Source organism: Gadus chalcogrammus, chromosome 4 (genome assembly GCF_026213295.1).
Source record: "Gadus chalcogrammus isolate NIFS_2021 chromosome 4, NIFS_Gcha_1.0, whole genome shotgun sequence".
NCBI lineage: Eukaryota > Metazoa > Chordata > Actinopteri > Gadiformes > Gadidae > Gadus > Gadus chalcogrammus.
Window position 1 is genome coordinate 5265092 of NC_079415.1, and position 27809 is coordinate 5292900.

The 27809-nt window shown below is 52.6% G+C and overlaps 1 protein-coding gene across 1 annotated transcript; it reads left to right on the forward strand.

The window, feature by feature from the left end:
• The first annotated feature begins 526 nt into the window (after window positions 1–526).
• Window positions 527–27809, forward strand: gas2l3 (growth arrest-specific 2 like 3). Its single transcript, XM_056587503.1, has 9 exons — window positions 527–757; window positions 10296–10351; window positions 15514–15691; window positions 17712–17830; window positions 18216–18357; window positions 21044–21107; window positions 21578–21719; window positions 23176–23280; window positions 23971–27809. Exons 2-9 carry the CDS (start codon window positions 10328–10330, stop codon window positions 25687–25689), a joined length of 2493 nt encoding a protein of 830 aa, XP_056443478.1. The 5' UTR covers window positions 527–757; window positions 10296–10327; the 3' UTR covers window positions 25690–27809.

A 27809-nucleotide genomic window follows, 5' to 3' on the forward strand; every position in this document is an offset into this window, starting at 1 on the left:
GGACATTACATTGTGGTGTTGGCATGTCAATTAATATTATGTAATGGAATTAGACTATATCATATTTCACGGGACTTAGGGTCATTATTGGGGGGGGGGGGGGGGGGGGGGTCAGCTGGGAGGCGTCGCTTGCTTCCTCAAGTAAAGGCCCAGGTTTCACTGCACAATAGGAAGGGTGGGGCTGAAACTCGAGCGAAATATAGGGAGACGATCGTATCCAAAGAACTTCAAACAATGGACATACATCCATGAAAGTTATATATAGGCCTATTATTGAAAAAATCTAAATAAGTAAAAAGGTTGTCTATAGTTTGTTAATCATAATCATTAAACAAAAAAAAAATCGATTTCAACCCTCGATTCATCCCGAATTGAAATCAATCTGACAGGGTAAGGTGCGTTAACGAGTAAACGGACCCTGCTCGTGCTCAGGTGTACCAATCTCTCCCCGCCCACCTGCTGTTCCCGCGGCGGTGCCTCGGCCACGCCCCCATCCCGGGGCCTCTCTGTTGGGAATGGAAGGCGGCCGCTCATTGGCTGTTTCGAACGGCGCAGCCACTCTCTCCAGCTCCACGCACAACATCACATTCCTCACAAGAGAGAGTCGACGTCCACGCTGGCGCTCCAGTCTGTATGGAGATATGAGTCCTCCTTGACCAACAAACAGCCCTGGACCAAAGAGAGGAAAGACACCAGAATAGAGACCAGAAGCGTCCTTTCCTGCAACCTTTTTTCTTCTCGGAGCCTGCAACCCCCGGTGAGTTTAAAACTTTTAGTTCCTACGTGTCAAGTCCTCCTGACTTCCCCATCTCTCTGCTCCACGAGGATCGGGGAGCCTCGTGGATCACGGCGGGTAGGTTGATTCACATCTGTAGATGAAAGCAGCTGATCCACGTTGTCTGGTACTCCACAAACCGTACCATCAGGTCCTCCAGTTTTCCTCGATTGTCTGTTCTCCACCCTTTGACTCTGAGGAAGCGCGTCGCTGTGTTGCCTGGCGAGCTGCCTTGGAGACCGAGAAACGCACTGTAATTGTGGGAGAGCTTTTCTAACACTTGTCGAACTCTGCTTATCTTTTGAATTTGATTTGATCTATGCATGGCGAATCTTTGACTTGAGTGTGTTGGCATATTGCGTTGGCTCCCCTTTAAATGTTGCTCAATCGGTTCTGGTATTGCTAGAATATACTGGCAGGCCCATGCCTGCATCGGCATACTTAAAAACTAACTTTTTCCAGTATGAAAAACGTCGTACAATGCAATGCAACATTAACTATCCAGTATGAAGGGTAGAGTTTGGTGTGTGTGGAGTTACACTTTAACAGGCTGGGGTCAAAGGGTATATTGATGTTGATGTGGGACAGGACACTGCAACTGCCAAGGGTTCGCTCCCAGGCCGTTCCTTATCTGTGTCTATGCTAAGAGTTCCTGGCGTCCATGCAAATGTAGTTTTATGCTCCATGCTGTCTAATCAAGGCAGCCTATTGAATGAGGCAAGGATCCAAGAAACTTCAACGTTAGTGGGGGAAACCCCAGGAATAAAAAGAAGAAGTATAGGGGTGAGCAGGTGCTTCCTAGTGGGGAGACACACACACACACACACACACACACACACACACACACACACACACACACACACACACACACACACACACACACACACACACACACAGAGACACACACACACACACACTGGGCTCTATGACTGACTTATTTCTGCAACCACAAACATCAATTTCCTCTTTTTGAATCGGATGTTGAAACTTGTAGTCGACGATTTATGAAAATAACTCATTGGTGATAAATTATATGTGAGCAATATGGAAACAAGTTAACAATGGGGACATATCCCAATATAACTTTGAGCTCCACATACTGTACGACCTCTTTCAGTATGTGATCAGACAAACTGTACACACAGAATACACTGAAACAAATGAATATTCCCCACTAATCCGCTGGAATGTCAGACAAAAGCAGAATGCAACCACACTCGCGAAAAACTAATCGCAGCAAATCCATTTTCCTTTCATGTCAAGGTGCTGCTGTTCAGAGATGAATCACAATAACAATTTGGGGAATGTCTGGGCAGAGTTTCGATCGCCCAGCCTATTTTCCTCGATTAACTGAATCCTGGTCGGTCTCGTCACGAAGCTGTCATGTGAAACTCTGCGGTACGGGAGAGTAGACCAGCTACAAAGACAGTGGGTGGGTTTCACATCTCACACAATGTCCGCACATTGCGGATTGTAATGCAGCGTATTCAGAGACACTCTGAAGTAGATACAGGAAACGGGCTGTAAAGACTGAATGCCTTCCTTTTGCTTTTTTCCTCCACGTTTGAATGGCTCCATTGTCTGGTTCATAACTTCTTCACAGCCCTTGGATCTCTGCTGGGATGCAACAGATTTTCCACGGTCTTCGCCAGATTAGGGATTGTCCCCGGACACACACACATGGACACAAACACACACACGCATCGCACACACACACACACAATCAAGGACCATTGTAGGTTTGACAGGGTTTGTTGTTGCAGGCAACCTGTCAAAGATAAGCTCAGTTTGGTATTCTCCAGTCAGTGAAGATAAAAACCGACTCCTCTCCTGAGACGAGGGCGTGCTAACTGGGCTATTCGGAGGGAAGTTTTTTAGCGACTTTAACGGTCACTGAGTTGAGGAAATGCCCGTTGATCTCTGAGACAAAGCCGACAGTAGTTTATTCATCAACGCCTGTGTGATGAATGAGAGCGTCGCATGACGGCCGGCCCAGGATTCCCACCTCCCTCGCCAAAGCCATCTGCCTAATATCTGGCATCAGGCCTCATATTTTGGGGGGTGCCCACCAAGTACCCCCCCCCCAGTAAACACACACGCCCGCGCGAGGCTGAGCCAAATGATGCGAGGACCAGCTAGATGAGGGGGAGGGGGTCTTGGGGTAAAGTCCCATATGGGGCCGGAGGGGGTAGTTTGCGTGGCCGCAGGACAGCTGATAATGACATTGTGGATTACCCCCTCGTTTATGTAGGGTACAGCTTACCAGGGGCGACGGTCTGTTGTGGAGGGGGGAGGGTGGACGGGGTTGGCTGGTGGTGTGAAGCAGACAGTCCAGTCTGACGGGCGGAGGAGTTTGTTTGGGGTGTTGTGTGGTTCCTTCGAGGGACGACGATGGGGGTCGTGGAGTGTTTTGGTTTCAAATGTTTACCGTCAAAACGTCCGCAGAACCCTTTTTTGTAAATGCCCTCATCGTCTGTTTACTTTTCCTTTTGTTGTTGTTGTTTTTAAAAACAAACAAAGGAAATCTGAACATGCAAGGAAAAATCCGGCTCCAGAGTTTGGAAAGTCAAAGTCTCGGCCTCTTTTCCCAGTCGGCCATTCCTTCTGTGCATACCTAGCGTTGTCCTAAAGCCTCCTGCTTTATGAGGGCCTGTCCCACTGTGATGATCCAGATTAGGGGGAAAGGTTGCTGTCACACCACCACCACCTCCATCTCTCCCAACTCACGCTAAAGCCCGGGATTATCATGTCGCAGAGCCCTCAAAACAATGCTTCCTGTAACCCCGACCTCTGACCCTGGAACTCACCTTGGGCCGACCTGCTGTCAGGTGTGTGGGGGAGTGAAGGGGGGGGGGGGGGGGGGGCAGGTGTCCTAACAGTCTTCTCATCTGGAACGGCTTATCTCAAGTGTCCCTGCTGCCAATGGCCTCTGGTTGCATAGCAGCACCCCTTCAAACCGTAAGGTGTGTGTGTGTGTGTGTGTGTGTGTGTGTGTGTGTGTGTGTGTGTGTGTGTGTGTGTGTGTGTGTGTGTGTGTGTGTGTGTGTGTGTGTGTGTGTGTGTGTGTGTGTGTGTGTGTGTGTGTGTGTGTGTGTGTGTGGCTTTTATATTAAAAGGTAATCCTTTTTTGATTGGACATCGAGAGACATGTCCACTCGAGTCTAGCAACGCTTTGTTTGAGTATTGTTCTTAGTTGTGTTTGATCGACAGCCAGAACAAATTTGGCGTGTTTGGGTAAATCAGAAGAGAGGTTTGTCATGGAGTCAGGGCCGAGGCCAGAGAGGGGGGGGGGGGGGGGTTAGGGCTGTGGCTGTGGATCTCAGAGTATTTCTCTTGGCCCTTGAGGGCCAACCGCCTGGCATCCCGTTTCAGTCGGTCCCACAGCCCCCAGCGTGACACAGAGATTCCTTCAGTCCAAGGCCTGAACCGGAACGTTCTGCCGTTACTCTTTAAATTCACGTGCAGCGTGACATCATTCCGGAATATTCAAACCGCCCTCTTTGGTTCCTAAGCAACAAAAACAACAACCACATTAACTGCCGGTTTGGGTGTAAGTGTGCAGTTTGTTTCTTTGAACATTTAAGGTGTGTGTGTGTGTGTGTGTGTGTGTGTGTGTGTGTGTGTGTGTGTGTGTGTGTGTGTGTGTGTGTGTGTGTGTGTGTGTGTGTGTGTGTGTGTGTGTGTGTGTGTGTGTGTGTGTGTGTCCCAGACAACTCAAGAGGGTGCTGCTTTTCCAACAGCCGGGTCGGAGAGGAGGATTCTGCGGTGAAATCTCTGTACGTTCAGCTACGTGGCATGAATGAATTCTGCTGATTCGTGCACTGTCCGATGACTGGCAGGTTTACAGAGTGTGTCCTTCAACTTCTGTCATTATTAATAAAAAGAGTCAAGGTTAGAACGTGTTTAAGGTGTTTCATATCCAGTATGGCTAAATGTTGCTAAGTCAAGTCAAATGACAAATCTTCATTTTGAAGTGTCATCGATTTCTAAAGGTCACGAATATCGCTTGCAAGAAGACGACCGTGTTCCCAGTCCCACCCTCCTCCAGTCGGCTTCCTGGTTTTCGTCTGAGGTCAGGATGAGGCGCCGCTGAACGGTTTCAGCGCTAGCACCACCTAGCATACGCGGACGCCCGCGTGCCGACCCACCCTTTTTTCCTGCAGGATTAGCGTCAACAAATCAAAATGGGATTGGCAGGTGACACTTCAGCCTTTAAGAGGGGCTTTGCTTCCTGTCTCTCACCTTTTTTAAAGAGCGTATGCCCCCCCCCCCTCTATCTCTCTCTTGTAAAGGTCATGGGAGGGGAGGTCAGAAAAGACTATAGATGAGGTTTATCCCGGTTAACGTTTTCTCTTTTGTTCCAACCGCGGAACCGTTGCAAGCTAGCTCTATCTAGCTCGCATGCTTTTATTTAAACCGGAGTGTTTGTTGACACGGTAACCGTTTAAACGGTAACGGTTACCCCGGCAACGGCCTGCCCCCCCCCCCCCCCCCCCCCCCCCTCTCCCCTTCCCCTTGTCGGAATAGGCTGCATTCACGGAATCCTTCCTTCTAGGACGGGAAGCGTGCTGGCAACCTCCCATGTGATGAAGCCAGGGCCAAGTGGACTCTGTGATGAGGGAGGGGGGGGGGGGGGGGGGGAGTGATGGGTTAATTAAGCCGCGACACAAAAGGGGGCTCAGCAGGAGCAGTTTAAGGGAGGAGGTGGGCTGGTGGTGGGGGGGGGGGGGGAGTTCCCCCTTGGGGCCCATGGCGGCCATGTTGGGCAGCTGAGGACAATGTGAGGGGAGGGGGGGGACGGGGGGCCCCATACTGGCCCCCAGCCGTTTGAGTTTCCCCGAGACGTGCACTTATTTAAAACAAACGCATCCCGATTTGTCAATCTGACTCAGCCGGTTTTCTGTGTGCTAATTGTCCACCGAGGGATAAGCTTGTGGTCGGCCTACGCATACATGTTTATTATTAATTAAACAGCTCGATCGGTAACGGTTGCATCGTCACGCACCGGGCCGAGGGCGAATCAGACCGGAGCATTACGTCATCATGCGCTCATCACCCTATTTTTATTCACTCGTTTGTACTTTTTTTCCCTTTTTTCTGTTCCCCTGTACGCACGAGTGCTCACACATGTAGACCACCGTACGCCCCCACCGCTGACAGACCGTTGGCTCCGTGCACGGGGCGCGCACGTGCAAAGTGTTGTGATGAGTGGTGTGAGGGGGAGGAGGAGAGGGGGGGGGACGGAGCGTGGTATTGTCTGGAATAGAGCTGATCCTCTTAAATGATTAACACACACACACACACACACACACACACACACACACACACACACACACACACACACACACACACAGTGTTATTGTTATGAATAGTCCCATGGGGTTTGTCAGCGGGCATCGTCTTTTCATTAATATTATTACTTCATAATCTGCGTTTATTACGGTGGTCATGTTTTCCAAGAAGCCGTCAGCTGGTTTCCCACTTGCCATGTTGGGGGGAGGGATGGGGGGTGTACCGTCTGTGCTATGAACCGGGGGAGGGTGTCCGTAATGCTTGACGAGTATTGATCGCAGCGGGCATGATGGTTATTAATTGGTACCATACCGGCGCGTCCTGGAAGCGAGGATGAGGGAACCCGGGGTTTTGTGGCTCCGGTGTCGGTCGTGCGTTTGTGTCCGTCTCGCTGCCGCGTCCGTCAACCCCACCAAGCACGAACGTTGTTCGAAGGGCCGTTGCCCGGCATCGAACCTCGTGCTTTATGAGGACGTTCTTCCGTCTGTGTGCGACGAGGTCTAGTGTCGGACGTGCAATACTCGATAGCTCTGTGCGGTCTGAGTTCTGCTCGGGTTAACCAGAAGATCGTCCGATCTACAGCACGGACAATGTAGTTTGGTGTATTCACAGCGAGGTTTTTCCTTTTGTTTCTGTACAGAGCAAAAAATTAAACGTACGCCGTTAATCTGGGCCTGGGGGTAAAAAAGTTTTGTAACCGAACAAGGTTTACTCTATTCGTGAAGTAGGAACCGACCAATCAGAGGAGGCCCTGGTCACATTGTTGGGGCCCCCATTGAGATCTTGAGAACATAATCCATAAACAAGGTGGATTGTTCTGGTTGACGGAGAGCAGTGTGTAGGAGGGGGATGGAAAGTGGGTTAGAGGACTCTACTGTATAATTCTCTCCAGAGAATGTGCTGCGTGTGTTCGCTGCCCTTTTTCCTTTCTCGAAAACAACGAAGGGTTCACATCCACCATCCAACGTGTGTGTGTGTGTGTGTGTGTGTGTGTGTGTGTGTGTGTGTGTGTGTGTGTGTGTGTGTGTGTGTGTGTGTGTGTGTGTGTGTGTGTGTGTGTGTGTGTGTGTGTGTGTGTGTGTGTGTGTGTGTGTGTGTGTGTTGGATCCCCACTGGGAGCCTAGCTGTCAGGCTGGGGGCCCAACAGATGTGGCCCTCCTGTGTGTTCTGGTGCCAAGAAATGGGGGGGCCCTTTCCAGTTTTTGCAGAGGATGACCTTTCTCTGCACAAAGCGCCTCCATGCTCGGATGGAAACAACGGCCACGGAGGGATTGTCGATTGTCCTCCTGATTCTGAAACGCTCAATTCTTTGTCACTGAGTCAATGATTCGGGTTGTCACGGTGACAAGGAGAGCTTTCAAAAAGTTTCGACGGATGGGTCGTATGTCGACCCAAGGAACTTTAGTTTGAAGTAAATGCTGAATGGAGTGCATTAATGCAGCGCTTTCCTACCCGGCGGCCACTCAAAGCGCTTTACAACATTGCCTCACATTCACACATTAACACGCCACATTCACACACTGACGGCCGTGTCAGCAACACGGGGGCGACAGCCAGCTCGTCGGGAGCAGTCAGGGTGAGGTGTCTTGCTCAGGGACACCTCGGGATCGAACCGGCAACCCTTCGTTCCCTAATCGACCGCTCCGACTCCTGAGCCACGCGCCCCGTGTTGTGTCTGTTTCCCCCGGACGTCACAACAACAACAGCGCGTTTGTTTGTTGTCCCTGACTTTCCCCTTTACTGTCCCCAGAGGGTCTCCAGTGACGAGGAGAGGAAGGGACAATCGCTAATGGCATTGAAAGCAACACTGGTGGGGCTCAAGGCTGCTTATTGCTGTGTAGCACCACCACGACCATCGACAACTCATTGTGCTGTTTATTGGTGGGGGAGGGAACACCTTGTTGTCCCTCTTATCTCTCACAATTTAGTGTTTCAGCAGCGTTCTTAGTCGTTATTGCTTTTTGTGTTCATGCAAAGAGTGTGGGGGGGGGGGGGGGGGGGGCCGTCATCGAGTTGGGGGTCTAGCTGTGTGGGTTGGTCAGATTAGGTGGTGGTGTAGGTGGTGGTGGGGTGACATGCCCCAGGCTGCCAAAACAATAGAGCCTTTGTGAGCACGACTGTGCGTGTGTGCCTGATGTGTGTGTGTGTGTGTTGCTCAGCAAACCGAAGCCACTTCATTAGTCTAGGCTCTCTCCCCCACCAACCAACCTTCCCCCTCCTTTCCCTTCTTACACCCCCCCCTTCTCCCCCCTCTCTCCCCCATTCTCCAATCATTCGCACCCTCTCTGTCTCTCACACACACACACACACACACACTCGAGCACAGGGCGCTCTCGGGCAGATGCCGCTGAAGCTGGTCTGCGTACGTTAGCACCGCGGCGGTCCGTAGCGCTGCAGTAGAAGGGATGGGGGTTCAGGGAAGTGGAGCCCGCGCAGGAGAAGGAATAAGTTAAGTCTGCTACGGCGTTGTCATGGTTCCATGTTTGCGGCGTCAAGGGTAAGTCTGCGTCCCGGGGATGGCTCTCCTGAGCATCGTGCTCTCGCTCTCTGTCGGTATCTCTCTTTCGGTATCTCTCTTTCGGTCTCTCTCTCTGTCGGTCTCTCTCTCTGTCGGTCTCTCTCTCTGTGTGTCGTCTCTCTCTCTCCCTCTCTGTATGCGTGGTCCGTTCTGCACTCTGTTAAGTCTGTCCCATCCTCCCTACTCTTCATGTCTGTCTCTCTCTGTGTGTGTCTCTCTGTCCCCCTCTGCATCTTATTATCTTGTCTGTCTGTCTTTCATCCATGCTGTTTGTCCCGTCCTCCTGTCTTACATGCGTCCAGTCCTGGGACAGTGCTGAGTCACCCCCCCCACCCACCCACCCTCTCAGACCCTGGACGGACGGCTTCGCAGAGCTGAGACCAGCAGCTGTGTGTGTGTGTGTGTGCGTATGTGTGTGTGTGTGTGTGTTTCATTGAGATGCCGACAGGAGCCTAGGCAAGGCTGCACTGCGTTGTTTACTGCAAGGTCTTTCTACGGCATGCCTTCAGCGCAGAAGTTTCAAATGCATGCTTTGAAACGGGCTGAGGGGGGCATAAGATTCTTATTCTTTTGGAATGGCATTTCCTGGGTGTGTTTGACAAAGCATTGTGTGCACCTCTGCCAAGAAATGCTTGGAGCGTTGCCTCAGCTGTGTGGGTGAAATCACCAATGTCATTAGCATCTAGACGCTGGGGATTGACACACACACACACACACACACACACACACACACACACACACACACACACACACACACACACACACACACACACACACACACACACACACACACACACACACACACACACACACACACACACACACACACACACACACACCCCCATCCTTGGGGACGGTTCAACATGGGGCCAATCATTCATCCCGATGTGGGAAGGGGGGATGAAGGGTTAGTGGATTGCTGGCCAGTCGTGGGTCTTCCTGGTCCAGGCAGCACGCTCTGTTCAGACCCCCTAGAAAGAGAAGAGGCCTGTGTGTGTTTTATTCCTATTCACCTGGTAGGCTGTGGGATCGCGTCCAGCCCCGGTGGCCTTTTGAGTCCACATCCTGCGTCACATTTCTGCCTCGTCATCGTTCCCCCGAAACGGAAAGCGTGCGGGCGGTCGCTGTCCTCCTAACGAAGGGAGGAACGGAACGACAGCCGCTTTAACGGAGTCACGGTCTGCCTCGTCTCCGCTGGGACCTAGTGTGTGTGTGTGTGTGTGTGTGTGTGTGTGTGTGTGTGTGTGTGTGTGTGTGTGTGTGTGTGTGTGTGTGTGTGTGTGTGTGTGTGTGTGTGTGTGTGTGTGTGTGTGTGTGTGTGTGTGTGTGTGTGTGTGTGTGTGTGTCTATATATCGACTGGAGATTATTCCCCTCTCTGGTGGTAGTTCTGCAGTATACTGCAGTGTTTTTGTTTCACTTTAGTTTTCTAACTGGGAGGGTAACATGATTCTCTCAACAGATTTCACCCCAGTTACCTGATTCATCTTTAATTTGGTCCTGGGAGATCTTAGTTAGTATGCATGAATATTAATACCAACACTTAATCAGTGAACACATCCTGCTACACCACTGTGGTTGCCAGCAAAGAACTACAAAGCGGTTTGGGTGAATTTGGTCTCGAGCCCTTGAGAGATGATGTAGCTGAAACATTTATTGCTTCTTGATCAAAATGTTCTAATGCCGTGCTTTTGTCTTCTTCTAAATCACAGAATGAAGAAGTGACCCACCGGTGATCGCACTCATGGCTGTGCAAACTGGCCTGCAGGTATGTCGGTCCTCCCTTCACGCGTCTGAGCTGAACTCTGGCAGCGGGAGGCTGAGGGATGTTGGGACGTAACGCCCCCCTGGGTTCAGAATAACTCACCCATCCCCTCCTCCCACACTCCCATGACACCGCCCTCCCCTCCACCTCCTTCTCCCCCACCCCCCCCCACCTCTCTCTCTCCTCTACCCCCATCTCCCTCTCCTCCAACCCCATCGTGTGTGTGTGTGTGTGTGTGTGTGTGTGTGTGTGTGTGTGTGTGTGTGTGTGTGTGTGTGTGTGTGTGTGTGTGTGTGTGTGTGTGTGTGTGTGTGTGTGTGTGTGTGTGTGTGTGTGTGTGTGTGTAATCAGTGATGGCACATCTGTTGTGGAACGTTCTGTATCCAGGAGATGACTTGGACGTCCTTCCCTGTTTCCATCGGTCCGTCTCCCCCTCAAGGGAAGGTCTTCTGGAGGTTCTTGAAGGCCAAACTTTGGACTCTTTCCCCACCAACCCTTTGAGCCAACAACAATGAACCCATAGCATCGCATGGCTAGCTAGCACAGCTAAATGTTTGCTCACTTTGGCAGAAGCGACTCAAATCCGTCTAGTCTCTATTCACATCAAAATCAAAGTCGGCTTCATTGTCAATCCCCCAAAATGTGGAAGAGAAATAGAGGAATCAAATTTCTTTTGCCTCTGACCCATGGTGCAATAAGTAGAAAAGGATCAAATGAGGTCAAATGGAATAAAATAAGTAATATTTATGATAAATAAATTCTAAATACTGTAAAATAGTTCTGAAAAGTGCAAAGGTAGGCAAAACCAAGCGTTACAAATAAAGTTAAAAAAGTGAAGCTCCAGGGACTTACTGCTGGGTAACCGGGCGTGGCAGGATATTAAAAGACAGGACAAACCCTTCATGTCCCCTTAATGTCCCGCTTTAGGCGGTGCACACGCCCTGTTCCAAGCCAGGCGAGGGCTCAGATATCAGACCTCTCGATCTCTCTCTCCCTCTCGATTCCCCTCTCATCACGACACGGTGACCTGGACCTCAGCATCAATAACTGTCTCCCCTCCTCGCCAAAGAGGGGGGATCGGGTTTCTATGCGTATACGAGAACCGACCGTGACCATCCTCCCAGATCCCCCGCCGACGGTTTCACTTCCTGCGTCACAAACCTTTTTTTTTTAAAACATCTTCCTTCTTTAACCGGTAAAGACGATCCAGCTGGGCCAGAAGACGGTGTCTCCGGACTGGGTAGGGAAAGGGCCTTTTGGGGCTTAATGTCCTCCTGATGGACCGTGGAAGTCGACGCACTGCGTGGATACTGGCGTACTGCGTACGTTCACATTCGATCTGTTCTGTAGTGATTCGACATCACATGTTCACACACGCCATTGAGAATGAGAGAATGGTCTTTCAATGAAGTTTCTGACATCAAATTAATTGTATAGATCGTTAGAGAGCTCAACCCCCCCCCCCCCCCCCCCCCCCCCTGTAATTAAAACCCGGGTTTGGTGTCTGATCCGGAACCAGAACTGCTTGGGAAACGGGTTGAATCCTTTGGATTATTCCTTGTGATGCAAAGTCCCATTGCTCAGGAAAAGGGGTGTAGTGCCCCCCCAAAAACAACCAGTCTGGGCCCCAACAAGGTGTGTGTGTGTGTGTGTGTGTGTGTGTGTGTGTGTGTGTGTGTGTGTGTGTGTGTGTGTGTGTGTGTGTGTGTGTGTGTGTGTGTGTGTGTGTGTGTGTGTGTGTGTGTGTGTGTGTGTGTGTGTTGAGTAATCCCCAGTGGTATGGCGATCTATTCTGATCGGCGGCGGTGTGTTGACGTAACTTAACGCAGTGCTGCCTTATTGTCTAATTAGCTGGATGAGGAGAAGGACATACGCTACACTGCGTACCCCTGTGTTCTGTGATGCTCTGAGCCAGCCAGGACCCCCCTGAGGCCGGGCAGCCCCTCCTCTAACCGGTGTTATGTAAGGTGTTCAGCTTGTGTGTAGAGCAGGCTCCCCCTGCTTTGAAGTACCCCCCCCCCCCCCCCCCCCCCCCCCCCAACATGATTTAGAGGCTTGAGACTCCGATCTCTCAGCCCAGCTTTTTCTCAGGGGTTCAAAGTTCAGCCTATTGGGGTCGGGGTTTTGGGTAAACTTCCTGGGGGACTTCAATGTGCTTTCTTTCAGAGAGAGGAGCTATGCAAATATAGACAGAAGAGGAGAGGGAACACGCACACAAAGGCTTAAGCTTATACCTAAAGGTTTTCTATATTATTTCAATGTGTATATCTATCGATATATATATCTATAGTTTTATATCTATATACATGTATAAATAACTAGAAAGTAGCCTCAATAGTGTTTTTCTTTAATAATCCTTTTAAAGGCTTATAAATCTTCATCTCAAATACGTTTAGAACAATGCCCAGATAACGAAGCACACATCGGTTCTGCATCCATACGACTGAGCGGACGTTTCCCTCGGGAAACCCCCTCCCTTGAACCTTCGGGAGGTTTCAACATGGTAAACAGCACACACACGTAGTGTTAGACTGAAGGGCAGAGCACCAGACTGAACGTAGGGCAGAACAACAGACTGAACCTAGGGCAGAGCACCAGACTGAACGTAGGGCAGAACACCAGACTGAACCTAGGGCAGAGCACCAGACTGAACCTAGGGCAGAGCACCAGACTGAACGTAGGGCAGAACACCAGACTGATCGTAGGGCAGAACACCAGACTGAACCTAGGGCAGAGCACCAGACTGAACGTAGGGCAGAGCACCAGACTGATCGTAGGGCAGAACACCAGACTGAACCTAGGGCAGAACACCAGACTGAACCTAGGGCAGAGCACCAGACTGAACGTAGGGCAGAGCACCAGACTGAACGTAGGGCAGAGCACCAGACTGAACGTAGGGCAGAGCACCAGACTGAACGTAGGGCAGAGCACCAGACTGAACATAGGGCAGGACACCAGACTGAACGTAGGGCAGAGCACCAGACTGAACATAGGATAGAGCACCAGACTGAACGTAGGGCAGAGCACCAGACTGAACGTAGGGCAGAGCACCAGACTGAACGTAGGGCAGAGCACCAGGCAGAACGCCACCCTCCAACCCTTCATTCGGCGTTGTGGCGTGGGCTCCAAGAATGTCGCCTCCAGAGCCTCCAGCGCCGTGCCTCGTTGTTCCCTGGAACAATACGAGCCTATGTGGAGGTTCACCACCACCCACCACCACCACCCCCACTGCAGCAGATTTGTGTCTGACATGGGGCAATACACTCGCGGATTAGGGCGGAGGAAATATCTGAGGCTTAAAGACCCCACCCCCCCCCCCCCCCCCCGCCCCCCCTCCCTCGTCGTAGAAACAACAGATCTGCGCCGGGCTCCGGCAGCTGATCCGTTCCTTCCCTTTTTTCCCCCTCGAGGAGCGAGTTATGCAACATCTGGTTCTGGGTTTCCCAGCTGCCGCTGAAACAACAGCCCTCCGCTCTCTCCCCCGGCGGGACGGGGCTGTCCGGGGAGGGGCAGGTCGGGTCGGGATCATTCCTTCCATCTGGGAAACTAAACGGAAAACAAAAAACGGAATAATCTCGTGGATGTTAATAAAAGATTAGCGTTCTGCTCGAGTGTTTTTTGTCGTCTCCGTTGGGTAGCAGCCCTGTCCCCCCCCCCCGCGCTCAGGAGGGGAAACGAGACTATCCAGGTCTCCTTCCTGTCGTGGACTTGTCTGGGGGGGGCAGTTCTCATGAGGGAGGGAGACGGAGGGAGACAGGGGGGGAGAGAGAGAGAGGTCGAGATGAGGGCTGAGACCATGGCTGCTTCCGTGGTTTTAACGCAGACGAGCGCTCTCTGGGTCTTGGGAGCGATCTTCTGGTCTGAGGGGCACTCTCTGGGGGTCTGAGGAGCGCTCTCTGGGGGTCTGAGGAGCGCTCTCTGGCCCCAGGTGCTCCAGACCTCGACTGGGTGTTCTCCAGCTCCGCTCAGTTCCAGGAACTGCCCTTGGCCCTTCCATCGTGTGCGCTCATAGTTCTATCCTCCACAGACGAGGGGGGGAAAACATCCTGTGAAAGTACTCGAAAAGTAATGAATTACGAATTGAGGTTTCCTCCCTTGGAAGAGGAGCACTGGCGTACATCGACCTGCTCCATTTTATCCTCCACCAGATTGGGGGGAAAGAAATCCTGTAGAAACTAGTTCATCATGAATGAGCATTTTCTCTCAAATAGAAACCATGTTTCAAAGTGGAAGAAGTGGTTTAATGGTGGACTCTGTGGAGAAGGTTCTCCCAACGAGCTCGGATGTCTGTGTCGCGTGACGTTGACCCTCCACACATCGGTCCGGGCTGTGCTGTGGTCGGCCCGGGCGTCTTCACAGGGTCACTGGGACACTGTGGGTGGTGGTGGTGGTGGTGGTGGTGGTGGTGGTGGGAGCTCCAGTGAAGCCTGAGGCAGTGGCAGGACATCCCTGCCTCGTCGCTCTGCACGGAAGGCCTCTCTGGAAGTCCCCCATGTCACGTGACTCCCGCTCCGGTCAGGACCGGTTCTAGACGCTCTAGAGTCTCACACACACTCACACACTCACACACATGCACAGCGGTGTCTCAGTGTTCCAGATGAGATGCACGCGGACACCGCTTCAGAACAGGGTGAGCCTCAACCGCAGCGGAACCAGGATGGGTCATGGCCATACTGGAACGTTCTTGGTTCCAATGGGTCCATTTGACCCTCCGTTTAAATCAAAGTTCTCCTAGTGTCGAGGTGCCCCTGAGCAAGGCACTTCACCCTAACTGCTCCAGACGAGCTGGCTGTTGCCTTGCATGGTTGACTCCGTGTGTGTGTGTGTGTGTGTGTGTGTGTGTGTGTGTGTGTGTGTGTGTGTGTGTGTGTGTGTGTGTGTGTGTGTGTGTGTGTGTGTGTGTGTGTGTGTGTGTGTGTGTGTGTGTGTGTGTGTGTGTCGTTCCATCCCCTCCTCCCACTCCCATCACAATTCCCTCTCCTCTGGTCCACCCTCATCTCCTCTTCCCTCTCCTCCACCCCCGTCTCCCTCGTCCACCTCCACCTCCATCTCCTCCACCTCCCTCTCCATCTCCTCCCTCTCCTCCGCCACTTTAAGTCTCTTCAGATTAAAGCCAAGCTAAATGCACTAACTGTATGTGTAAACGTGTTGACATGTTTACACAGGCGTGGTTCGGCGAGCGCTTCGACGCGCCCCTCCACTGCCCCCGCAGCCCCCTGGCCCAGCGCCATGGCCCCGGCCTGGCCGACGTCTTCCAGTACGACCAGTGGCTGGCCGTCAGACACGAGGCCACCCTGGTGCCCATGCAGGAGGACCTCGCCATCTGGCTCAGCGGCATGCTGGGTAAGTTCTGGCAGGAACGCCGAACCTAACGGGACGGGAGTTTGTTTTGGTTGAACACGGAAGTTGGGTATTTTTGTGAATGTTTGTTTGAACGGGCCATTCCCCTGTCTTCAACCCCCTTTTCCTCCCTCTCTTCAGCTCCCTTCGGTGGGGGAGAGAGAGGGAGGTGGGGGAGAGAGAGGGAGGGTGAGGGGAGGGAGGGAGAGAAGGAAAGGGAGGTGGAGGAGTCAATCACATGATATCAACCTAGAGTCGTTTCGAGGCGTGTTGTCTACATGGTTGGAAGGTTCGGAGGATCCACAACCAATCTTCAGTCCTAAGTCTTAGACATGCTGCGATATTTGCATATATTGATTGACATAATGCCTTGCCCATCCATTACACCACGGGGGAGAACGCCCTGTTGTCAAGCTTGAAAACACGCGAGGATGTAGAAGATTTCCCGTGGCTCAGGCGTCGGTGGGGCGCACACAAAACACACTGAAAAGAAATTCCCCCACTCCATTGCTGCGTCGTGCCATTATACTGGGGGAGGGCATTATACTGGGAGAGGTTATTGTCTTGGGCCACACAATGCTCCTGTGACGGCTCAGGGGAAACCAAAGGAGACTGAGAAACGGGCACCGCATTGTCCAGCAAACTCTTTGCTTTGCTGTGAGCGCTTTAAACAAAAAAAAAACACAAACACGGGAGTGAGTCGTGAGCTCCGCTCCTCGACCCCGTTTGATCACGGCGTTCTGCTCTTCGCGTGAAGACGGCGTACTTCTGTCGGACCAGGGGCCGTGAAGCGGTCGTGGGCGGACAGTGTTGTGGCCCCCCCCCCCGGCGGGGAGGCCTCTCTCCGGGATGCGATCAACGCACCTTTTGTCCGGGCCCTTTGTCCCCGCGCCGCGGCGGTGATTGTGGGGTGGTGACCGGGGGAAGGCAGGGAGGGGGGAATAGGCTTCGTCTTACAGAAGGGCCCGGGGGTGATGGTGGTGGCCCTCAATGTGTGGTCTTCGGGGGGGGGGGGGGGGGGGGGAGGATAGGAAGGATAGGGGGGTCATACGGGGGTCACCCGCTGAATGACAAGCGGTGTGGATGTCTTTGGAGTGTGTGGAAGTGATTCCTGGCACATTTCCTAAACCTTCAAGGGTGGTGCGTGCGAATACCGCCGTGGACGACCGGCAGGCATTAACACGACGCTGTTGGCATGAGGGTTATATTCACTCAGTCATTCAGCGGCGGTGGGCGTGTGGAGGGAGCTGGACGGATGATGCGGTAATGATGCAGATTGTGTTTATGCTTGAGTCTCATGGTTCTTCTCATGCACTCGTATCCATGGCAATGGCCTGCAGTCAAACGAACACACGAGAACCATGAGACTCAATCATAGCACCGTCGGATCATAACCACGTGGGCTGAGCAGATGGGATGCCGCAGATGGGCGCGTTGAGATGTTCTTTGTGGTTCTGTGTTGAGGTGATGTGGTTCTGTGTTGATGTTCTTGTTCTCTGTGGTTCTGTGTGGAGATGTTCTGGTTCTGTTCAGGAGCTTGTTGAGATTTTCTGGTTCTGTGTGGCTCCAAGAGCTTGTTCAGTTCTGTATGGTTTGATGTTGATGTTCTGGTTCTGTGTTGAGATGTTCCTCTTCTGTGTTAGGTTCCGGTTCTGTGTTGAGAGGTTCCAGCTCTGTGTTGAGAGGTTCCAGCTCTGTGTTGAGAGGTTCCAGCTCTGTGTTGAGCGGTTCCAGCTCTGTGTTGAGCGGTTCCAGCTCTGTGTTGAGCGGTTCCAGCTCTGTGTTGAGAGGTTCCAGCTCTGTGTTGAGAGGTTCCAGCTCTGTGTTGAGAGGTTCCAGCTCTGTGTTGAGAGGTTCCAGCTCTGTGTTGAGAGGTTCCAGCTCTGTGTTGAGCGGTTCCAGCTCTGTGTTGAGAGGTTCCAGCTCTGTGTTGAGAGGTTCCAGCTCTGTGTTGAGAGGTTCCAGCTCTGTGTTGAGCGGTTCCGGCTCTGTGTTTTGAGGTCCTGGTTCTCTGTGGTTCCAGGCGCGGAGGTGCGGGCCGAGTTCTTCATGGAGGAGCTGAACAACGGCGTGCGGCTGTGTCAGCTGATCGGCGCGCTGAGGGAGAGGATGGCCCAGAGCTGTCCTGCTGAGCTCTCCAAGGTGGGACACCGTCTGGGGCGCGGGGGGGGGGGGGGGGTCCTACTCACTGGGGGGCATCCTACTTAGTGGGGGGCGGGGGGCTGAAGTAATGGCAGACTGCAGCAGCTAATTCTCACTCTATATTCTGCGTCACTTGGTTCATCCATCTCTCTGATCCAATCACCTCCGTCCACCTGACTTTATTCATTCCATTCCCAATACTTCTATTCCCATAAGAATAATTATATCATTAACGCCATTCATTCTAATTATTCTTATTAACGCGTTTAATTCTCTAATTACTGCCGTCCGTCCCTCGTCGAGTCCCTCCTCTGGGGTCTCGTTCCCGTCTGTTGGGCGGGGATCCGACCTGACGACCCTTTTTGTGTTCCCGTTGCCATGGCAGCTGTTCCCCTCGCAGAAGGTGACCTTCAAGCGGGACGCGTCTCCGGGCTCCTTCTTCGCCCGGGACAACACGGCCAACTTCCTGGGCTGGTGCCGCAGCGTCGGCGTGGAGGAGACCTACCTGTTCGAGTCCGAGGGCCTGGGTACGGTCCGCGGGTCTGGGGGTCCTGGGGGTTTGGGGGTCGGCACCGGGGCACCGGGTCAATGCTCCTGTCAGGGAAGTGTGTGTTTAGAAGAGGAAATGGGATTGGTCTGAGGACCCCGCCCGAAACACATTTCCTGATCAATGTCTGAGATCATAAGATACACTTCTGATCAATATCTGATAAGGACATCCACTTCTGGTCAATACAGCCCCTTCTGATCAATATCTGATAATTACATCCACTTCTGATCAATACAGCCCTTTCTGATCAATATCTGATAATTACATCCACTTCTGGTCAATACAGCCCCTTCCGATCAATGCGGCCACTTTTGATCAATATCTGGTCGTTGCAGCCTCTTCTGATCAACCCAGCCCGTTGTGATCAGGCTCTGAGCTCATGACCAGGTACACCGGTCGTGTCTGTTGTCTCGGGTCATGAGTCAGCGTTCCTATATAGGTGCTGGCGTCCTGCAGGGCCGGGCCGACCAGGCCAGGCTGTGGTGTCTGTGGTGTCTGGTGTGTCTGGTGTCTGTTGTGAAATACAAGCTCTGCTTTACAAACACCCAGGGGAGAACGCCTGTTATCAAACCCTGGCTCACAGCAAGGACCTATATACAACTTTATAATAGTACGATACAAACGATTCAACTATGGCTCACAGCAAGGACCTATATACAACTTTATAATAGTACTATACAAACTATGCAGTTATACAACTATGGCACAGATCAAAGACCTATATACAACTTTAGAAGAATACGATACAAAGCATGCAGTAATACAACTATATAAATATCCAACTATATAGCTATACAACGATATAAATATAAAACTATATAAATATAAAACTATAAATCTAAGACTAAATATGGTTATACAGTACAACTATAAAAAATATCCAACAACATAAATATCCAGATATCTAGATATCGAACTACATAGCTATCCAACTATATAAGTATACAACTATAAGGTTAGAGATCTACACAACTATACAGTTCTACACAACTTTGCAAATATACAGTTATACAATTATGCAACCATACAGTCCTACACAACTATACAGCTATACAAATAACCCCCTCTGCATTAAGCCCGTTTGTTATTTGTTAAACACAGAGCTAAAGAGCGTTAAACACAGAGCCCATAAATATAACTGCATTCCATTCGGTGTTGGCTTTAATCCAGAGCATCTTACAACACAGTCATGCATACATTGTTGGCCAATGCCACCCCAGTGGGAATCGAACCCGTAACCCCGGCTGTGGTAACAGAACAGACGCAGAGGCAACAGAGCCACCCCCCCCCCCCCCCCCCCCCCCCCCCCCCCCCCCCTTGCCTCCTAATTAGACCAGAATCCAAAAGACTGCTCAGCAAATACATTTGAGGTACACGGGCAGAATAGCTAAAAGCTTTTTTAATTGCCGTTTCGATGGAGGACTAATTAGCTTAATTAGAAGCCTTGTTGGATCTCCAAGTCTCATGAGATTGGGAGGGTGGGGCCCCCCCATGGAGAAGGTTGTCAGAGCTTCAGGTCTAACAGGATCTTAGTGGAGGGGTTAGCGTTAGCGTTGTCAACATGCTCTCATTACCAGTAGTGGCTCTGAGGCGAGGGGGGATTCATGTGATGTTAAGTCGTCGGGACCCGACCAATGGGAACGGAGTACTCGTGCTACATAGCTGGAGTCTGGACTTTACCCTCTGGACATGTATTTGCAGTATCTTTGTATTTTTCTCAGGATTTCGACGTAACCCGATTTATTTTCCTGGGAATAATTAACATTGGGTTGATTGGGGCTCTTGTGTTCGTCATCTGACCCCCTTCCACCCAATCACCTTGCTTCTTTCTGCCCATAGTGGTGTAAAGGAACGTTGAGATGGACACACACTGATGATATGCGCTATACTGATCCACGCAGACCAATATCAATAGTACTTTATTTAGAGACGCATCAGTGATAATGAATCCAGTTTGAGTTTCTGGTGCTGACCAATCACATTCTGTGAAGTCTGGAAGGATTTCTGATAATCCCTCTGAAATCTAGATGTAGCTTCATGGAGATGCATTTAATTACCAACGAATGTTTCGGAAAATAACAATACTTGGATGAACAAACGGAGTACTTTATCTTAATTTGAAAGTCGAACAAACCCCAAGTTGGGTTTGTAGCCATATCTGTTATTAATGCTCTCCAGCTGTATTGCAGTGTTTCCTGCAGTTTAGTTTATTAATCAGTCAGGGACCACACAGCAAAACATGAGTCTCTTAGGTGTAGCTGCAGGCTAATCTCCCTCTGCACGCACTGCAGAGGAAGCCGGGTTCCTGTCTCCTGTAGGTAGTGTCTCTGACGCTCTCCTCTCTCTCTCTCTCTCTCTCTCTCTCTCTCTCTCTCTCTCTCTCTCTCTCTCTCTCTCTCTCTCTCTCCTCTCTCTCTCTCTCTCTCTCTCTCTCTCTCTCTCCTCCTCTCCTCATCTCCTCTCTCTCTCTCTCTCTCTCCCTCTGTCTCTCTCTCTCTCTCTCCTCTCTCCCCTCCGTCTCTCCTCCTCCTCGCTGTCTCGCTCCCTCTGTCCTCCCTCTCTCTCTCTCTCTCTCTCTCTCTCTCTCTCTGTCTCCTCCCTCTGTCTCCTCCCTCTGTCTCTCCCCTCTCTCTCTCCCCTCTCTCTCTCACCCCTCTCTCTAGTTCTGCACAAGGAGCCACGGCAAGTGTGTCTCTGCCTGCTGGCCATCGGCCGCATCGTGTCCAGGTACGTCGCCATACTTTGCACTTTGCTTCCTCTCGTCTTAACAGGAAGGCGGCTTCTCTTCACGGTAAGATTAGGAGACCTTTCTGTGCGGGTTAGGGTGAATATGTTGATCCCATGACTCGAACGCACGTTGTTTTGAGTCGAGTTGGCCTGATTACACCAGAGAATTATAAAGCCCTGTTCTGAGTGGACAAGAGTCCCGTTGTTCAAATGAGTCACGACGAGGTTGTTCGAGTTGTTCACTGGTAGTGGATGAGGTGTGACGCACACACACGCACGCACAGACGTACAGACACAGACGTACACACACCGACTGACTGACTGTAGCCTACAATTATAATATAAGCATTATGTAAATTAAATATATTCTTGATAACAATGACACACCATTAGACCCCTCCCCCCGGCCCAGTAGTTTGTTCACCGTACCACCAGAGGTCTGACTGTGCCCCCCCCCCTCCCCCCCTCAGGTACGGCGTGGAGCCCCCCGTCCTGGTGAAGCTGGAGAAGGAGATCGAGCTGGAGGAGACCCTGCTGAGGAACCAGGCCCCCCCCAAGGCCGTCAAGACCTTCAGCGTGTGCTGCCAGCACGGGGGTCTCTACCAGCCCGGGGTACGTTGGCCCGACGGAGACGGCCGCTGACAAAACCGTCACGCTCCTGCTCCGTTTGTTATTTATTTAGTTTAGCCTTTTTTTTTTTGTAGTGGCCATTCTTTTTATTGTTCAAACTGCCAGCTGAGGAGGTTTCATGTGATTATCTTTGTGTTAGTATGTTCTAAACCTCCTTTCTGTCTTTCGCACGGCGTCATAACTTTATCGCTACGAAAAATTCCGACCAATTTCAACAAAATTCTCTTCATCTGTCTTTCGTGTCGGGCGGCCATTTTAACCCCAACTGCCGTCCGCGACGGCTGTTCGTGACGCTCCCATTGTGGTCGAGGGCAGCTGCGTTCCCGCTCTTTTATACATCGGTTGTTGTTCTTTTTCCCGCCCTGGCGGCGGGGTGTTGTGTAACGGCCCTCGCTCCAGCGCGCCCGGTCCGTACGCGGAGTCCGGACCCACGTGTGACCTAGTTGAGGTTAGCCTCGTTAGCCCCCGAGGCTAGGTGACGCAACATGGCCGTCCGTGTGATGCTGCACTCAAAGACCTGCGACTCCCTTTCTTCGTCTCTGCACACATATGCCCGCCCCCCCCCCCCCCCCAACTTAAAGTGCACTGAGCCGTGAGCCTCATGATGTCATCCCCCCCCCCCCCCCCACCCCCCACCACCACAGCTGTGCTCAGGAAGTTTACTTCACGTGTTAGACCAACCGGTAACAACACGATATTAATGTTAATATTATGCGTCTTTATGATTCGATGTGATGCCGGCAGGGTTTCCGATCGACGTACGCGTCCTCGTGTGAGGTGTCGTCAGACCCGCCGATCAACATTATGATATGTTAACATGTCGATGAGATGTGAGGAGAAGGCGGCGTGGGCCCGAGTCCCGCGCAGCGTCCTGGGGTGAAACGTAGCCCGCAGGGATCAATGTTTGCTTGTTCCTCCGTTTCTCGGAATGATCAATGATTTCTCTCTCTCTCGCTCTCGCTCTCTCTCTCTCTCTCTCTCTCTCTCTCTCTCTCTCATCCTCTCTCTCTCTCTCCTCTCTCTCTCTCTCTCTCTCTCTCTCTCTCTCTCGGGGGGGGGGGGGGAGAGGTCTTATGTAATCTCCCACGTCTCTCCATCCCTCTTTTTTTTTTTCCACTGGCGATCGTTTCGTTTCTCTTTCACTGCTGTCCCTCTCACTCACTCTCTCCGAGTCTCCCTCACTCACCCTCTCGCTCTCTTTCTCTCTCTCGCCCTTTCACTCTTAGGCCCAATCCCATTTCTACTCCTTACCCCTTCAAAACAAGGGGGAGGGGTAAGGGGTAGAAATGGGATTGGGCCTCAACCTCTCTCACTTTCACTCCCCCCCCCCCCCCCCCCCCCCCCCTCACTCTCCCAGTGCCTGTGTGTCTGTCCCTCCCTCCCTCCGTCTGTCCGTCTGTCTGTCTCCATCACTCATCCTCTCTGTGTCTCTCATCAGGACCACGGGCTGGACGACCCCCCCTGTGACTGCGCCAACCGGGTGTCCATCGAGTATCTGTCAGAGGGGCGCTACAGGCTGGGGGAGAAGACCCTCTTCATCAGGGTGGGACACGCGCGCACCCCCCCCCAGACACCTCCCTGACAACCTCCCCCTCACCCCCTCACCATACGTAGTGGTCGTCTGTTTTACTACGGACACACTGGTCATAACGGACGTGTAACGCACCACTGTATCCTACTATGTGTACTGTGTAGGATACTATGTGTACAGTCTATAGTGGAGTACATTCTACACATAGTACACACACTAAACACCAAAGAAAAGTACCAAGTTCCTCCGATTGGCAGTGATTCAAGATGAGGTCACTCCATAATGGGGTCCTAATGGCGTCATAACGTATATATAGATGTACTGTATAAAGATTAGATTGATGGATGGAGACAGTCTCTCCCTCTCAGTCCATTTTAAAACACGCTTTGGCGTGACTAACGTAGACTGACAACGCCAAACACTAAGGGTTATGTAAGTAGTGAAACAAGAAGGGAAAATCAACTCACTCTCTCTCTCTCCCCCTCTCCCTCCCCTCCCCCCCCTCTCTCCCCCCCCTCTCTCCCTCCCCTCTCTCCCCCTCTCCCTCCCCCCTCTCCCCCTCTCTCCTCCCCCCTCCCTCCCTCCCCTCTCTCTCTCCCCCTCCCTCGCCCCCTCTCTCTCTCCCCCCCTCCCTCCCCTCTCTTCCCCTCCCCTCTCTCCCCTCTCTCCCTCCCCTCTCTCCCCCTCTCCCTCCCCCTCCAGATGCTCCATGGGAAGCATGTGATGGTGCGCGTGGGGGGCGGCTGGGACACCCTGAGGGGCTTCCTGCTGAAGTACGACCCCCTGCGGACCCTCCAGTTCACCACGCTGGAGCAGAAGATCCTGGCCTTCCAGAAGGGCCCGCCCGGCGTGGGCGGCCATCGCCACGGCAACGGGGCCCACCACCTGCCCCCTCCGCCGCCCCCGGACATGGACCCCCTGGCGGCCGTGGACGACCTCGTCTCCTCCTCGTCCTCTTCGTCGTCGTCGTCGTCCTCCTCGTCTTCGTCGCTGTCGGCCCCCGCCAGCTGCCGCGCCCACACCCCGTCCCCCGCCTGCACCCCCACTCTGCCCCGGAAGGGCGGGGCCCCCCACGGCCGCAGGAACGCGGGGGCGGCCCACGCCCCGCCCCCCAGGAAGCCCACGCAGCTGCCCCTGTCCACCACCCCCAAGGGCCCCGCCCTCGCCAAGGGCCCCGCCTCCCTGCCGGCCACGCCCCTCACCCCGGGCTCCTCGAAGCAGACCCCCAGTCCCACCGCGGGGCCCCAGGGGGCCCGGGCCCAGCGCCGTGCGGGGACCCCCTCCTCGTTGCCGGCCCCTCCCCCCATCCCCTCCTCCTCCTCCTCTTCCTCCTCTTCGTCCTCCAAGCTGAAGCTGAGGGCGGGGCCCCGCGGTGGCCCCGCCCAGCCCCGGAGCCCCGTCTGCCCCGAGCCGTCCCGCAAATGCCCCAAACCCTCCACCCCCACCGGGCCGCCGCCGCCCCCCGTCATCGTCTGCCCCCCGACTCCTCAAGGGCCCGGCCCCGCCCCTGGGGACAAGGACGCGCGGCCCCCCACGGGCGCCAGCCAGCGCTCCCGCCTCACCACGCGGAGGCCCGCCTCCCCGTCCGCACGCCACCGCCTGGAGGCGGTCCGCAGGGCCCGCGCCGGCCCCCGCAAAGCGGCGGCTACCGCCAGCCCCGCCCCCAGAGCGGGAGGGGTGCTGGTGGTCCCGCAGGTCAGAACTCGGACCCCCGGACCGCGGGCTCGCTCCCCGATGCCGGCGGCGTCCAAAGCCCCCTCCTCGCTCGTCAAGGGCACCGGCCTGGCCACGCCCACCCGTCCGGTCACGCCCACTGGTCGGGTCACTCCCACTGGTCGGGTCACGCCCACTGGCATGGCCACACCCACTGGTCTGGCCACGCCCACCCGTCCGGTCACGCCCACTGGTCGGGTCACGCCCACTGGTCTGGCCACACCCACTGGTCTGGCCACGCCCACCTGTCCGGTCACGCCCACCTGTCTGGTCACGCCCACTAGTCGGGGCACGCCCACCGGCATGGCCACACCCACTGGTCTGACCACGCCCACCAGCCAGGTCACGCCCACTGTTCTGGTCACGCCCACCAGCCTGGTCACGCCCACGCCGACCCTCCCCCTAGCGAACGCTCCTGGGCCGGTCTCCAAGGGCCCGGTCAAACCCGCACCGAAAGCCACGACGACGACCACGGCGAAGACCACGAAGGTCAACCGCAAGCAGGGGGTCCCGGCCAACCCCACCAACGCCAGGAAGGGGACCCCGAAACCCGAGGACGCTTCGCCGAGGAACCCGGTTCCCAAGAAGACCGGTCCCACCACGGGCAAGACGGCCCCCCAGGGAAAGAGCAAACGCACCGACCCTTACTTTGAAATGGACACTAAGAAGAGCCAGAAACCGCCCGTCAAAACCCAAGCGCACGGGTAAAAGGAAGCGTGGAGGACCAGGACTCTTATTTTGAAAAGCAACGCGACGTCTTCGTGAGCAATAATAATAATACGGTTGGACTCCGCTCTGAGGAGAGAAGGCGTCGGAGTCTGTTTCTGTAATTCTCTCTTTTTACCAGCAGGCCTTTTTATAGATCAGCCTTTTAGAGCTTCCTCACATCTCCTATCAAACAGGGGAATGCAGCACTTAGCGGCCATGGAAACTGCGCCGTTACATGCTCTAAACGTGTTGACATTAATCCTTTTAATAATCAAAATGGTCGTCAAGTTTTGACAGGTTTAATTTTCGTTTTTTTTTTTTTTACGTTTTGTGATTTTATTTCTGTTTTGGGAGTTGCTTTTGTTATTTAATTCATTAACCAAAAAGGTCATGATTTTTGTATGTTGTCTGTTTTGACGTTAACTCTTTGACGATGAATTTAGGTCAGTGGAAATAACTGGTTAAACTCTTACCTTGCACAATGTTTACATTTAGCTGTTCAACTTTTATTTTTGCTCTCCGATTTATTTTCCTCTGTGGATTCTTAAACTGTTACAGCCAATCCGTGGATGATGATATCTCATCATCATCATATCATCATTTTTAATGATGCATACCGCAGATCAGATCCAAGTTAGTTCAGCTGTAAATGCTTTTAAGATCCATCAATTTAGATCAAGTATTCCACGGATATCAGTTTTAAAGACGGGGAGAAGTGCTTCGTGTGTGTTAGTGTTATTGTTTTGCTGTGTGGAAAAGCCAGCAAAGAATATCCGTCAGTCATCATTCACAGAAGCAGGGATCTGGAACCAAAGTTTGGCAGACCGGCCGACTGGAACTGAATCCAAGCCCTGGGAACTGGAGCTAAGGCCTGGTTAGCTCGCCAGTGAGAACAAGCACTCCACTGGCAGAGTCTACCGGGCTCTGAGCGTCCGTCATGCGGGCTGTGATCGTCCGTCATGCGGGCTCAGCGTCCGTGTAGCGGGCTGCTAGCGCCCCTCATGCGGGCTTTGAGCGTCTGTCATTGCGGGCTGTGAGCGTCCGTCATGCGGGGCTATGAGCTTCTCATCAAGCGGGATCTGCTTGCTGTCGGCCTGAACCGCCAGTCGGAAGTAACCGGCCCGACCCCCTTCGTCGCGGCGTGCCTTTTTAACGAACGAACTCCTGCTCGTGTTTCACAGTGGGCGGCGTTGTAGAATGTATTGGGCGGGGTTTAAAGAGGGGTGGGGCTTGTTTTTGTTTTTATTCGAGTACATTGCACAGTGTAATACAAGCACTCGCTGTGACCTTTGACCTCCGTGCGGAGGACGGGTTCACGGACGAACTTTTACTACTGATCCAACTGCAGCTTCCTTAAGTGCGGGGACTAATTATGTTGTTTTGTGGGTTTCTAATTTTTTGTTTTGTTGAACGTGAATCATAATTATAGATATTTTCATGTAGTGGATGTGTGTGTGTGTTTGTGTGCGTGTATGGATATGTTTAGGCCTACTGTATACGAGGAGTGAGGGTATTTCATTTTTGGCACTTTATGGAAAACGTGTGTTTGTCACATTTTGAATGTTTATTCTGTCTGTCCGTCTCAATCTCTCTCTTTCTGTGTCTCTCGACCTCTCTTGCTCTCTGTCAAAGTGACGTCATTTGATTAATAAATGAATGTTTAAAAACGACGTGACCGTATACTGATTATTTAAAATCATCTTCCAGATGGCCTATTCTGAAAAAGGCTTTTTAAATCAAAACATTGTACAAACTTTCATTTGACACAACCTAACATGTAGCTTCGGTTAAATTATCCATTTGAAAAAATTGATGTGCGCTATAAAGGAAAAGCAGGCGTCGGAGGGGATAATGTTTCCAAGTTCAACACAACATGGTTCAGTGTGAAGTCAACCACCCACATCGGATGTGGAAACCGTCAACCACCACATACCAAAGAACATAATAAATCCATCATCCTCGAGGATCTGAACTAAGTCCAATGCAAAACTATCAGAACGTTGCTGCCCCCTAGTGACTAACGACGAGGCCCCCTACTGTTCAGAACACGCAACGCACCGTCTTTGGTATGAAATAGAAGCCTACCTTATTCACCTTAGTGTAAGACCACCGCTGGAGTA